This window comes from Branchiostoma belcheri, unplaced genomic scaffold, assembly GCF_001625305.1.
Source record: "Branchiostoma belcheri isolate BF01 breed outbred unplaced genomic scaffold, Haploidv18h27 scaffold73, whole genome shotgun sequence".
Classification (NCBI taxonomy): Eukaryota; Metazoa; Chordata; class Leptocardii; order Amphioxiformes; family Branchiostomatidae; genus Branchiostoma; species Branchiostoma belcheri.
The window spans coordinates 517494-533084 of record NW_017804387.1 but is presented as its reverse complement, the minus strand read 5'-3'; the positions used below and the strand labels follow the sequence as shown (position 1 = coordinate 533084).

Below are 15591 nucleotides of genomic sequence, written 5' to 3'. Positions count from 1 at the left end.
CCAAAGCACTGGCCAGGAAAATTGATTTTTCTAATAAAAGGGGCGTGGCTCATAACTCCAGATTACGTCATCGTGACGTCATAAAAATTTGCATAAATTATTGTCTTGCAATAAGGTACTTATATGAAAAATTTCAATGACCAAAAGTAATTCTAACTAGTATTTTTAAGATGTCCCCAAAGTCCTCAGGCACCATTAAACACTACCTTAAGACATATTTTCATGATATGTTGCAGTAAGTAAATAGCTGTTATACATTATTGTTATCCTTTAATAGAATATGTTGCGAAATTAATGTTAGTTGTCTATTATGTGTATATACAGATATATAGTAGCAATACTCGTATAAAGGCAATGGTATCTGTAATATAGGATTAATATATATCAGCCTGTATCTTAAAATGTTGTTCATTGTTATCATGAAGTTTTGAAAGTTTTGAATCTTTGTTGCTGCAGTGAAATCTATAAGTTTTTTTACGTCGATTTTAATTTTCTACCCCGTTTCTTCATATTCTGTGTGTGATCAAATCAACGATAAGGAATCGTCCTGTTCTGTATGATTGCAGGTGAAATCATTGTGTGAACAGTTAACGATGTGAATAATGTAAGTAATGTATTTGTCGTTACAGCCTTGGCTAACTTATGTTTGTTTGGTAGCAAATCTTTTCTTAGCCTCACAGTTTTCTGAGCCTGCAGGTTAAAGACTAGCATAGAATATCTTATATCAAAATGACATGATGATGAATAAAGTGGGAATGATATCTGCTTACTAGCTAAACGTTCCGTCTGTAAAAGTTTAATTTCTGTGAAAATTTTTGAGGTACACATCCGGGCACTTCACGCCCATGTCTCTGCTAACCAATGAGAGAGACTCTCTGTGATGACGACATAGCCTGCAGGTAGCAATGTGATCTTCTGTCTCTTCTAATATCATTTTTCCCTTTTCAAATCAAATTCTTTGATCACACGTGGAGCTGTCAGTCAAGATATCAAGTCAAGATAATCTGCAGCCTCAAGCTATCCCAACAGAAGTCGGTGCTGATTTTGTCAAGTTTAGCCACGAAGCCTTCTTTGTCGGATTTTATGTACTAAATGTAAGACAAGCTAAATATTTATGTTCTATGATATTAATAGTTCTAGTCTCATTATTTGTAGTTTTTGTAGAACGAGATTAAGACATTAAGAGAGACATACTTTTAAGTTCTACAAAAACTATGTCACTATGTCACTATGAAACTATGAATTAAAATTGCTACCTACTCATAGTTTCATAGTGACATTACCTTTTTTCAAGTTTAGCCACCAACACATATGTACGTACTATACTAATTAACCAGAAAAGACCACAGCTGAAAATGTGAGACAAGCTTTATACAATCCTATTCTAGTTGATTGTGTATTTTTTTGTACTGTCAAAAACTGAGAGACAAGTCGTACGGCACTTGCCAAACCATTTCTATGTAACAACTATTGATTCTTATGTAAGAGTACTTCAATATAAATTGTTACATAACTTTCTTGCTCTCAAAAATAAGTTATATAAATGGAATTTTTCAGAGGACTCATTATGTTCCTATTGTAATTTAGAAGAAGAAACATCTTTACATATTTTTTGACACTGTACCACTTTGTGAAATTTCTGGGGGATGTAGAATTTTGGATAAAACAACATATTGATACAGAAGTCAAGCTTACGCCCAGAATGATCGTACTAGGCATTTCAGGTAATCATCCTATTGTCCTGAACATATTGTTATTGGTATTAAAGCTCTCTCTCTATATAAAAACAGACAGTTTAAGTTTGTCACGATTAAGGGCTTTACAGGTTATGTTAAATACTATCAAAAATTAGAATATGTGATAGCACAAAACTGTGGGAAACTGGATAAACATATGTTGAAATGGGGTCCACTGTATGGTAACTTGTTAGACTGATGTACTCCCTATTGTTTGCAAAATGTCTCTGGGTATTTATTTTTCTTGTATGTGAACATGTCCTTTGCCTTTATTCCTTGAAATTGCAATAAAGATTATTAGGAAATAAAACTATTTTTTTTGTCAAACCCTGACTGGAAATATCATCGCGGACTGTAATCAGAACAATAATCTTCTGTCTGGTCTGGCAGATGTTGTTTACTCACAACCGATATACTAATCAAACATGGCCTTAAGTATCAACACTGGATATGAATTAGTCTACGGCTATGAACTTTTGATAGAACTCAAAACTTTTGTCAGATCTTATGCACCATCTTACGTAACCATGTGCCTGGCTTAATCTCCTTCGCAGACTTGTTGGGTGGCGGCTCGGTAAGCGATGCGAGTTTTGCCGCCGCGGGACGATTTTGTCGCCGAGGGAGTTTTTGCCATTGAGAGGTTTCCCGCTCCAAAAACTCCAAAATCGTCCCTCTGCGGCATATTACTCGCGTTGCTCACAGAAAAAATAATGCCGCCGCCCAACAAGTCTGCAAAGGAGGCTAGTTCTGGCTTACATAGGCTTGATACTTACAAAAAGATTCTTACAAAAAAACTTATCTACCAGAGTCACCAGACTTATTTGGGATGTCTTTCAATCTGTGGAGAAGCAGTGGAGAGGAAACATCGAGACAAACATCCACACCGCTCGCTCACAACATCATACTGATCGGGACAGCAAAGAAGGTAAACGCCAAGAAGCCACTGAATACGGCGCCGGCAAGACTTCAGCGCATGCTACTGAGACTCCAGAAATACGACCTGGAGATCCACCACCAACCTGGCAAGGAGATTCCAGTGGCCGACAAACTAAGCAGGATGTACTTACAAGAGACAGACAACATGTCAGAAGAATTCGAGGCACAGGTACACCTGATCAAAGCCAATCTACCCGTATCCTCTCAACGCATGCAAGAAGTGAAAGAGAAAACAAGCGAAGACCCGAAGCTGGTAGAGCTGACAAACGATTAAGGAAAGATGGCCAGCTACTAAAAGTGGAGCAGATAACATCAAATTTTGGAGGAATCTTTTAAATTGTGATACAAGCACTAAACTGTACAAATACTCATGAGACATTACTCTTTTGAAAAAGTACGCGGGCCACTTGATTTGACTTTTTGGTACTGCAGCCGACCTTCCGGGCTTTGTATCTCCTGTTCTAAACATGCTACAGTCGTGATTTTTATGTGGTAGAAAGCTGTTAAAGTAAGAAAGAAGTGCGTTAGAACTGCAGAGGCGTTTTTTTGCCGGTGCACAATTTGCGTCACGTCTTCCTTACAGCTTTCTACCACATAAAAATCACGACTGTAGCATGTTTAGAACAGGAGATACAAAGCCCGGAAGGTCGGATGCAGTACCAAAAAGCGCCGCTAGGAGGCGCCAAAAGTCAAATCAAGTGGCCCGCGTACTTTTTCAAAAGAGTAATGCCTCATGAGTATTTGTATCAAGTTTGGTGCGTGTATCACAGTTTGAAGGATTATTTCAGTTATCTGCCCCATTAAACTGTCGGCAATTACAGTTGACAACACTCCCTAAAAGCGCACCGGCCCATTTGACCCGCCTGGATCTTTCATCGAACCATATCAAGAGCCTGACAGAAATTCCAGTACAGAAACATCTCACGCACGTCAACTGTCTTGAAGGATTTGCAGAACTGGAGCAAGTAAATCTGAAAAACAACAGGCTAGCGTCTTTCTCCTTTCACGAGCTGGGACATCCTTTCTTACACGTCTCGGCGCTGGTATACATTCAACACAACCCCTTTAACTGTAGCTGTGCAATGCTGTAGCTGGTTGACAAGGTCAAATGTCTGCTAGAACCGGTTGAACCAGAATCACCTTGTAGCACAGAAGACTGTGACTTCGTCAGGCAGTGTGAGTTGTGCGAAGCATGCATACTGTCCTATAGCTACGATATGGGCTTTGACGCTGAGACGTTCTTTTTTACATTTGCCGCCGCTTACGGCAAACGTAATATGGCCATAGCAATCATTGCGTGAATGGATGGATGAAACCTTCGATAGGTGAACGGCACATCGATGCCCTGCAGACATGCCGCATGTCGCTAGATGTCGTTGTTGCATGAAAAGTCATGGCGAAGTTTCAGTGTTTCTCTATTATGGCCGCACAACACAGTATTTATGAGCGAACCCCGTAGTCAAAAGTAGTACGGGTATATACAACGCAGTGCTGCACAATACTAGAGAAAGGTGCAGAGATTGTTCTGTGCATGGCATCGAGATGGGACCTGTGGTAAATGTGGTAAATACGTCAGTTTTGAGACTGTAAAAGTTGAATTATGGTGCGTGTTCAGTCGGCGTAGATTTGTGCTTTAATACTTGTACCGACTAGTACTGCGCGTTGGCTGCAGTTCCGTGACCTCCGCAGTGGCGCTAGAGGGCGTGAGAACAGAACGAGCCGGAAAACTTAAGCTCATATTCACATATTTTGTACCAGATAGCCTGAAATTGAACGTATCAAAATTCTGAACCTTGCTTGTACCTCACCTCACCTCACCGGTCCCATAGCAGTCTGTCCTGCCGTCGGGGCAACTAAACTTGCTTGTACACCCTACTATAATTTTTAGTGAGTCGAAGTGAGTCACTTTGGGGTCCTTAACTATAGAAATCCCCATAGGGCGACAACTGTGTTGTGCCGCCTTGACAAAGACTGGAGTTGTACAGTCGAAAATTTGGGTGAGTCCAAGTTTTTTTTGTGTGTTGGAAATTACAGTTTAAACTTGCTGCATAAGATTTGATTTGATTTGATTGCATAAGATCACAACACAATAACCACCATTGTGGGCCCTGGCTGAACTTTTGATCAAATTTCGGGCTTTTTTGCAAATGATGAAAACAGAGGATAAGGAGAAAAACTAACATCTTATTTTGTCCATATCAAATCCATTTCAGCGGCAACATAAAGTACATGTACCAAACACATGCATAATTATACAGTCTATGTAGTAAGACATAAAATGGATTTATTGAAATGTTCTTGGTATCGATGAAAGGCCTCTTGTACAAATGTTGATTGAAAAACACTCTGATCCTATTGGCTGCCAGGATGCCACCTCAACATAGCAGCTGGACCAGGGAACATTACAAACTTTAATAAGGCCACACTTAGTTAATTTTCTGCTTCTTAAGTTTTAAAAAATAGCATAAAAGCAGTCAGTGCAAATTTAGTCTATGTCTACTGGTACACAAAGTTTTAGGGATGGGACATAGTCAAATGCGAGTTTTTCTCTATGCCCTGTGTTTTTTTTGGTGCCCTCTTGCACAATTTTTACTAGAAACCACAGAAAACTAAGGAAATGGTGTAGCCAGAATTTCAGCATCAAGGACAGTTACTACACATTGATTTGATTTGTAGTTACTAAATTTTCCACTTTCCCCAAGGGATGTCAAAGAACCAAGGAAATAAATTGGTGTGGGCTTATGGTGAAAAAATATGAATAAACATCCAAGCAACTCATCAAGATAAGATGAGATGAAAGAAAAAAAGTTCAATAAGTGCATATTGGTTCATCACACTACCAGCAGTTCTTAATCTTCTTATTAGTCTACCAGTGAACTGTGAGCGCCACACCACTCCCAGAGCCGACTGGAGAAAACTTGGTTCTCCTGACCAGAAATTTTGCCAGGAACAGTATCCAGGGCAACTGGATCTAGTTTTGCCAGTATCTGCAGTTTTCAAAGCTTTACTTAACAGTAAGTGTAGAGTCAGAAATGTGTGTCTTCTTTGCTGGAAGAATGTACCCCATGTGACGCTAATACACACGGCTCCAAATTACCGGTGTCCCGACGGCCACTGACCACCAAATTTTTGGGACAACATAAAAAATACATTTTTGGGACAACATAAAAAATACGAAGCGAAAAAAAATAAAAATAAAAACAGGCCAAGGAATCCTATTATAGCCTAAAATGCTACGAAACGAGCCATGAAGTCAACACAAAAGGCTGGGTTGCTATTTAAGCAATGAATTTTGAGCTTTTAATCAAACCACTGCATTGATAGATATAGAAAAACTGTAGGATCTAGGAAGAAAAGTTTTGGGGGTAAAATATGAGCATTTTTTAGTTGATTCAGAACAAGTGTCTTTTTTACGTTGATGTAGGTTAGACATCCAGGTAAACGATACTCGTAAGAAAATTCAAACTCTACTACTGGATCAGTTACGGATTTTTATTTCCGGACGTTTCGAGTGACATCCATCACTCTTCTTCAGCGTCACAAATGAACAGAGAACCGATTCACTCTTATATACAAGTAACTAGAAAAACCGGTTAAACAACAAGGTCCGTAAGAAGCTTTATCATGTAAAAGAACGGTTCACTCAATATACAGGTAATAGAACTAGAAAAACCTGTTCAACAACCGTAAGAGTCTTTGTCATGTAAGGAAGGTTCCTATGGTAGGAAATTACCATAGGAAAAGTTACTGTCCCTTGGGCTGTGGCAGGGCGGGGTCCCATGTGCTTGAGAGTTCAATGCGCAGTCCCCCCTTCCCATGAGCGCATCTACAACCCCACCCTGAACAGGAAGGGGGGACTGCGCATTGAACTCTCAAGCACATGGGACCCCGCCCTGCCACAGCCCAAGGGACAGTAAACTAGTCGCCCAGGGTACTAAACTAGGCCCAATCGTCTTCATTGCCCATACAAACAGTTCAACTGACAACATTCAATCCCCCACCTGGGCATTTGTGGACGACCTTAACCTTATTGAGTCAAGAGTCCTTTCCGATCAGTCCCGTCTACAAAACGACCTCAATGAACTATCAACATGGTCTGACAAGAACAACATGAAACTAAACCCAGGTAAATGCAAGACCGTCCATGTTTGCTTCTGCCGCAACCCTTCCCCACCACCCCCTCTCAGCATCAACGGTCACGTACTCGAGGTCGTAAAATCCGCAAAGTGTCTTGGCATTACGTTCCAGTCAGACCTGAGATGGGACACTCACGTTGCAGAGGTAACAAAGAAAGGGAGCCAAAGACTTCACCTGTTATGCCGTCTCCGACAATTCAACGTGCCTGCAGATGACCTTGTAACAGTGTATACATGCTTTATTCGCCCTGTATTGGAATATGGGGCTCCTGTATGGCACCCAGGTCTCACGACAACGCAACGACGGAAGATCGAAAGGATCCAGAAACGCGCAACCAAAATCATTCTTGGCCACAACCTACCCTACGACCAGTCATGCAAAACCCTGAACCTACAAACTCTGCATGACAGACGGGAAACCCTGTGCTACAAGTTCGGCAAGACCCTGTCCAAGTCTGACACTTACAAACAATGGTTACCTCAACAAAGGGGCAAAGTCAGCGGGAGGGTTACCAGACAAAGTCACAAATACGACCCATTGCCAGCACGTACTAAACGCTACCAAAATAGCCCTCTACCGTATATTGTTAACCTGTTAAACGATGGCATTTAGTTTAGATATTGATCTTTGATAATTAATTTATATCTTTTAAATATGTAATTGTACCTTTTTATATATGCATTACGACTTTTAATTATGTATTTCATCTTTTTAATATGTATTGTCACCTTGATTGTTTATGTCAACCTGTGCAATTTGTATATGTACATGAACTCACAATTCAGCTAAAGGCTGCGACGAGTTTATATTCGCACAATGAATAAACCATTCATATATAACTTTTCCTATGGTAATTTCCTACCATAGGAACCTTCCTTACATGACAAAGACTCTTACGGTTGTTGAACAGGTTTTTCTAGTTCTATTACCTGTATATTGAGTGAACCGTTCTTTTACATGATAAAGCTTCTTACGGACCTTGTTGTTTAACCGGTTTTTCTTGAGTTACTTGTATATAAGAGTGAATCGGTTCTCTGTTCATTTGTGACGCTGAAGAAGAGTGATGGATGTCACTCGAAACGTCCGGAAATAAAAATCCGTAACTGATCCAGTAGTAGAGTTTGAATTTTCTTACGAGTAAGTGTCTTTTTTGTTTTGCAAATCAGAAAAAAAATGACGAGGCAAATCCGAGAAGCAACAAATTAATTTGGTGTGGCCTTACCTTGGTTAAAAGTTGCAGTAACATATTTCATTATAATCTATTGCAGTACTGTAACAGATAACAAGGTCCTAGCTTCTAGTCCTGACAAAGAAAGTTGACGCTGGGCTGTGAACGTCCTTGGGGTGTCTACATGTAATATATATTACATCAAACTGCACATAGAAAGCACTACTGCAGAGTCAACAAGAATCTCAACATGCGGCCAAAACTCTCCCAGTAGTCAAGGACAAGACAGGTTGGACGCTACATATGTAGCTGGCAATTAAGTCGAACATACAAGCACAAATGAGCATTATTATATGACAGATAATAACGATATCCCCACCACAGAGGTCGCTGATGTATATTCTGTATCTGATCCGATCCATGCTGAGAACTCTGCCATGTACACAGCCTCAGGGAAAAATGAAGATGGTAACACTACTGGAAACAGTGTGTGTGTGTGTGTGTGTCTGTGTGTGTGTGTGTGGTGTGTGTGTGTGTTTGTGTGTGTGTTTGTGTGTGTGTTGTGTGTGTGTTTGTGTGTGTGTTTGTGTGTGTGTGTGTGTGTGGTGTGTGTGTGTTTGTGTGTGTATGTGTGTGTGTGTGTGTGTGTGTGTGTGTGTGTGTGTGTGTGTGTGTGTGTGTGTGTGTGTGTGTGTGTGTGTGTGTGTGTGTGTGTGTGTGTGTGTGTGTGTGTGTGTGTGTGTGTGTGTGTTTGTATGTGTGCGTGTGTGTGCGTGTGTGTTTGTGTGTGGTTTGTGTGTGTCTGTGTGCATGTGTGTGTGTGTGTGTGTGTATGTATGTGTGTGTGTGTGTGTTTGTGTGTGTGTGTTTGTGTGTGAGTGTGTGTGTTTGTGTGTGTGTGTTTGTGTGTGTGTGTGTTTGTGTGTGTGTGTTTGTGTTTGTGTGTGTGTGTTTGTGTGTGTGTGTGTGTACGTGTGTGAGTCTGCGTATGTGTGCCTGACGTGTATGTTTGCTTGGTATTATACGTATTGAATAGGATGGCAGCAAGGGGGGGGGCAACAATGACATATTTAGCCATTTACTATAATACTATGCTCGTTCATTACATGTAAATAAATAATTATCAATATACCATATGTTTTTGGGACTACTATGCTCGTTCATTACATGTAAATAAATAAACAATTGTAAATATACCATATGTTTTGGGGAATAGTATGCTCGTTAATTACATGTAAATTATAAATATACCATATGTTTTTGTAAATAAGCGACCTCCCCTGCAGTAACTGACAAGACGTCGGAGGGTGGTCTAAGCAAACGGCTGAGGACCGCCTTGAACATTGTCCGAGGTCTGTGTAAAAAGCTGTGGACCGCCTTAACCATTGTCCTAGTTGTGGTTGTCATCATTCTACAGTCATACTTTGCAGGTCAGTTTCTAATCGGTTACTAATTCATTCTGATCATTTTATCATATTTGTGGTATCACGTTGTTTTATTGCCATATTGTGCAGGTTGTTAATTGTTATTCTTAATGAAAATGATCATATTCACGGTAGCACTGCAGAAATTATCGTGATTTTCTTGTTTCTTTCTGTAGTTAAAATGACGACACTCTCCAATGAAATGGCTGAGCTTAGAGCACAGGACACGAAAATTAAACAACGTATTGTAGAACTTGAGGGTACGTGGGAAGTTTTAATAAAAAGACGAATGTATGAATTCTATATCATTAGTCATTTGAGGGTACATGTCAATTCATTTTTAGTATAAGCTCATATTATCTGATTAAAATGTACCGGTCTTGATTTCATGCAAGTGGCCCTCAAGACTCTGTTTTACCTGCCATGACCTTAGGCCTTCCCGGAGAAAAGTGGTCCATGGGGCCAGCTGGCTCTGTGTCTGCCGGGCCTACTGGGCCACCTGGGCCTCCAGGAGGAAAAGGACCGATGGGACCACCTGGTCCTCCTGGCCAAAATGGAACCTCGATGTGTCCAAAAGTTGTCGAACCACCGAAATATCCTCAAAGTTCAGCCCCAATCGAATTGAATAAAGGTAACACGATCATTGTACACCACACAACTCAAACGTTTAAATAATCAAATACATTTTTAGTTGTGTATGGCCTTTATGTTTTCCTACCTTTAGCTTTATCGTGGTGATCTGGAAAGCGGCTGGAAAGAGTAGAAATCGGCGCGAATCGCGGCGAAATGTTCACTCAACGGACAAACTCCCTTGGCATGATCATCTCTCTATTTCGCCGATTTCTTCTCTTTCCAGCCGCCTCCCCAAGCTTGGTAGAGGCTAGTGATCATATGCGATACATATTTATTGAAAGCTAGAATTTTGTTCCCACACAAAACGTAAATATTCTCACCTAGAGCTTTCGATAAGTCACCCTGATCTTCCTCAGTAGACTGACCCAGTGAAACTTGTCACGTGGCTTCTCTAAATAGTGACGTCACTCAGTTTGCTGAGGAAGACCAGACTAACTGGATGAAAGCTTCAGGTAAGAACATTTACTTTTTGTGTTGGAACAAAATTCAACCTTAAACATGTAACTACCAACACATGAACTCTTGTGACATATTTGTGTGTCTTACTTTCACTATAAACTATTCAATCGCCATGAATGTATCATTATTGATGCCAAACATGGTTTCTAGCATCTTGTCCTGAAGGTCACACCATGTTCCGTGAAACCTGCTACAAGGCGTATAACACCCTGGGAAGCTACGGTGACTCAATTTTGCACTGTCGGCTGGACGGCGGCATCCTTGCGATGCCCAGAGATGCTGCTACAGACGACTTCCTCATCTCTCTCAAGAACTCCTGGATTCGTCCTGGAGCCGGCCAAATGAACTCCTGGATTGATCTCCATGATCGATACAAAGAAGGAAGCTTCGAGTGGATCGATGGTACTGCACTTGGGAGCTTCAGTCTATGGCGTCATGGAGAACCAAATAATCTTTTAAATGTGGAAGATTGCGTCCAATACTTGGAAGACAAGTGGAATGACAGTGACTCTAACACTCTGCGTCTCTTCATATGCCAAGTGGCACCAGGTACTTAACATGAACATACCATTTCTTTACAGCATTCCAAACAACCAGCATCACATTCACAAACTTAACCATGCTCATAAACTCACCACTGATTCCTCGAGCATTTACTATTGAAACTCGTAAAAGTCTTTCTAAACCTTTTTTCTCTATCTTTCGATGCCCATTAGCCCACAAGGTAATCGTCCAGGGCTAATATAGAAATAAAAAAAATAATGGTACCTTTGCCCTTCCTTTGCAGGACGTCCATAAGCGACAGGCCGAGCTCTCATCACCTGTGTTAAACAGCAGTGACGTTCAAGAAGTCAGTGGTAAAATACAAGATCTCCAAGTTAATCATTAGGCCATTTAAGTCAGCTTGTTTGTGTGATATCTGCATAGAACAATAGAAGTAAAATGGATGTGTATAGTAACAATGGAAGTGAAATGAATATGCATAGCAACAATGGAAGTGGGATGAATCTACATAGTAACAATGAAAGAAAAATGAATCTGCAAAGTAACAATGCAAGTAAAATTGATCTACAGAGTAAAATGGAAGTAAATGATTCTGCATAGTAAGAATGGAAGTAAAATGAATCTGTATAGTAGCAATGACAGTAAAATGAATCTGTATAGTACAAATGGAAGTAAAATGAATATGCATAGTAGTAATGGAAGTAAAATGATTTTGCATAGTTGATCTGCATAGTAGCAATGGAAGTAAATGGATCTGGATAGTAGCAATGGAAGTAAAATGATTCTGCATAGTGACAATGGAAGTATCTGCATAGTAACAATGGAAGGAAAATGAAACTGTGTGTATAGTAAAAAAAAGAAGTAAAATGAATCTGCATAGTAACGATGCAAGTAAAATTGATCTACATAGTAAACTGGAAGTAAATGATTCTGCATAGTAAGAATGGAAGTAAAATGAATCTGTATAGTAGCAATATAATAACAATGGTACCACCTCTTCTACGCAGATGACTTGTGTTTAATCTGCCCCTCAGCAAAAGCTGTACAGAAACTGATTAACGTCTGTGAGGCCTTTGGTACCGATAGTGACATGATTTTCTGTACCAAAAAAACAAATTGTATGTACTTTCCATGTGATCGAATTGCTCTGAACGGAGTGCCACCCGTAGTGAAGTTGTACGGCAAACCCTTACCGTACGTCCCTTCGGCCACCGACCTCGGCTTCCAAATCACTCCCGACCTCTCTGATGACGACTACTCGTAAACAAACCAGGCATATGTACACAAAAGCTAATAATTCACTTATCCGCAAATTTGGTCACTGTTCTCATGCGGTGAAACGCACTCTGTTCATAGCACACTGCAGTGCAATGTATTGTGCTCAGCTTTGGTCCAGCTACAGAGCAGGAAACATTCATAGGCTACGAGTTGCTTATCACGATGGTCTTAAAATCCTACTGTCTCAGCCTAGGAGTACTGGTAACAGCGACCTATTTGTACAGACTCGTGTCGACACGTTTGACGCCAGGCGTCGGAAGTTGTTGTGCTCTTTTGCTTCGCGTCTCTTAGCGTCTGAGAACGCAATTGTCAAACTGCTGCTCCGCTCGGAGACCCTTTGCTCTAGCCCATTCTGGAGCCACTACTGTAGACTGGTCCGCCCACCGTAAGGGCTCGACAGTCTTTTATCTACTTATACCCACTTAGATGTTTTATTTTAGATGTGTTTGTGTAATGTTGTCTGTCTGTGCTATGGGCCATTGAGCCTGAAATAAACAATAAATCACAATGGAAGTAAAATGATTATGCATAGTAACAATGGAAGTAAAATAAATCTGCATAGTAGCAATGACAGTAAATGAATCCGTATAGTACAAAGGGAAGTAAAAACAATATGAATATGCATAGTAGCAATGGAAGTAAATGAATCTGTATAGTAGCAATGGAAGTAAATTGAATCTACATAGTAACAATGGAAGGTAAAATGAATCTGTATAGTGACAATGGAAGTAAATGGATCTGCATACTACAAATGGAAGTAAATTGAATCTGCATAGTAACAATGGAAGTAAACTGAATCTGCATAGGAACAATGGAAGTAAAATGAATCTGCATAGGAACAATGGAAGTAAAATGATCTGCATAGGAACAATGGGATTAAAATGAATCTGCATAGTAACAATGGAAGTAAAATGAATCTGCATGGTAACAATGGAAGTAAACTTAATCTGCATGGTAACAATGGAAGTAAATGGATCTGTATAGTAACAATGGAAGTAAAATGAATCTGCATAGGAACAATGGAAGTAAATGGATCTACATGGTAACAATGGAAGTTAAGTTAATCTGCATAGTAACAATGAAAGTAAAAGTAATCGGTATAGCAATAATGAAATTAAAATTTAACCTGCAACGTAACAATTGTGGTAAAATCAATCTGCAACAATGTAATTGAAATGAATGTACATAGTAACAATACATGAAAAGTATCTTTTTAGCCACTATGAAATGTACATGTAAGCAGAAACGTATGTGTTTTATGTTATTTTGTTTATGTATTGAAATTAGAATTGTTGTATAATCTCTATTATAGTAGAGGATGTGACAATCTTTCACCTCTATCCCTTTGGATGTGCCTTATGCTAATTCTGCATACTAGCAGGGCAAATGAAATAAATTTGCATGATATTAATTTTTATTGTTGTAAAATGAAGTTTTATTGTTGTAAAATGAAATTTTTATTGTTGTAAAATGAAATTTTTATTGTTGTAAAATGAAATTTTTATTGTTGTAAAATGAATCTGCATAGCAACAGTGCAAGTGAAGTGCTTTTGTGTTTGGACAACATCCTTTTAACCATAAATATTTGTGCCAGGCAGTTTGTGACGTCTACCGTGTCATGCTTTTAGTGTTGGTTGTTTTAGCTTGTTGTGGTACTGCGGCGGAACTTCCGGTTTTTGGATAAGGCAGCAGGGTCACGAATTTTGGAAGGTAGACAGCTTTGTAGGGTAGGGCTATTTACTTACAAGGAGACAACAAAGAAAAGTAGCAGCCGCCAGTAACCACACATGTTGAAGTATTACACACACATAAAAACTATCACTCGAAGAAAAGGTAAACGGGGATAACGTTTTTTTCACCAAAACCAGCTGTATAAATGTATGCAATAGAACGCGGTCTTCTCGACAAGAAAGAAAATGATGCCCATTGAAGTGTGTTTTCATTTACTTGTTTCCAGCTTGTAGTTACCAAAGCAATTACGTATTTTTATATGATTTGTCTAGGACGTCAAAAAGTATTTAATGTCGCTTTCTTTCATCCCACTTGTTTTAATTTTGCTAAGCAAAGCTTTACATCGGCCCCACGCCCAGGTAACCGTCCAACCTAAAGTTAGCCTTCCATTCGGCCTTCGATTCGCCAGCCTTTGATTGAGCCTTCGATTCGAATGGTATGCACTATTTCGTATGATGACGATGAAATTCGGTTGAGATAAGGTGTTGCGGAATTCCGCTGAGTCGTATTCGTAGTCGTAGACTGTTCCTTAGTTATTATGTTCTTGTAGTAGTTCTTGTAATAGTAAATTATAGTTCTTGTAGTAGTAAATTATAGTTCACTGTTTCCCCAGGAGTGCGGGGTTGATGTTATACGTAGCGAGCTGTTATTGTAGGACAGAGTTGAGTTAACAGTCAGTTCATAATTTTGCCATCTGAGTTCAGTAGTGTCTGTGAGTTGTGTTAACGAGCATGCCGGTGCTGTTGTGTGTGCCATTGGTTGCATGTGTTGTCCTACCCCACCCCAACCCCTGCAGGTGTGCTCCACAGGATCATGGACAGAGTTCCTGTTGCTGTGGTCCCGTGAGACGTCTAGAGAGACGACGGGAGAGCGCAAGCCGGGCACCGAGGAGGAGAGTGGAGAGGTGGCACGTGGCAGCCAGGCGTTGGCCGCAAGTTTACCTGAGAAGTTAGAGAGAGAGAGAGAGAGGGCGAGAGAGGAGTTGTGAGGTCGTCATTGGTAGCTGTGAATTCCCTAACCCATCCCACCACAAGCGTTATTCCACAGGTCAACTCGGAGATACCGTTTCCTGTGGTCCCTGCTGGCACATCTGGTTGTTATCTACTAGTCTAGGGGACCGCCGCCTAGAAACAAGGGACATCTGCGTCCCCAAAGACAATCTGTGTACTCGTAGCCTGTGAACCGCCCCGTGACACCTCCCCCCGCCTTTTTTCGATAACGTCCCTGTTATGTCGTACTACAAAATAAAGCTCCGTGTGTATAAGTGAAACGGTGAAACAATGGTTACATAAAACAACTACTAAGAACATACAATAACAGACAACATCAAAAAGAGTTAATTTTGTCATTGAGTCCGACAATTCGCCGCCCGTATGCTCTCCTCAACTCTCCTCTCATCCGCCGCACGAATCGCGTGGTTCTCCCGTCGTCTCTTCCCTTGGATCACCATGGTTCCCGGATCCCGCTCCCTCCATCTCCTCAGCGGCCGGCTCGCGCACTCCCTGGTTTTCCAGCCACCCAAGGGGGGTTATAAGGGGGCTTACACCGTGGGAGAGGGGAGAGGACGAGAAGACACTGTCAGGGG

General features: G+C 40.5%; 2 protein-coding genes and 1 pseudogene across 2 annotated transcripts in view; all 3 read left to right on the top strand.

Annotated features, from left to right (window-relative positions):
* LOC109485121 overlaps positions 1-291 on the top strand; it is an 18167-nt gene extending 17876 nt beyond the window's left edge. The window contains 1 exon segment of the mRNA XM_019788553.1: positions 213-291. The gene's annotated coding sequence lies outside the window, so the exon portion shown is untranslated.
* Positions 292-6451: 6160 nt separating this feature from the next.
* On the top strand, positions 6452-11362 carry LOC109485120 (collectin-11-like). Its single transcript, XM_019788552.1, has 6 exons — positions 6452-6585; positions 7220-7356; positions 9264-9407; positions 9835-10032; positions 10644-11042; positions 11281-11362. Exons 1-6 carry the CDS (start codon positions 6452-6454, stop codon positions 11289-11291), a joined length of 1023 nt encoding a protein of 340 aa, XP_019644111.1. The 3' UTR covers positions 11292-11362.
* Positions 11363-11982: 620 nt separating this feature from the next.
* LOC109485119 lies at positions 11983-12772 on the top strand (annotated as a pseudogene).
* The last annotated feature ends 2819 nt before the right edge of the window (positions 12773-15591 follow it).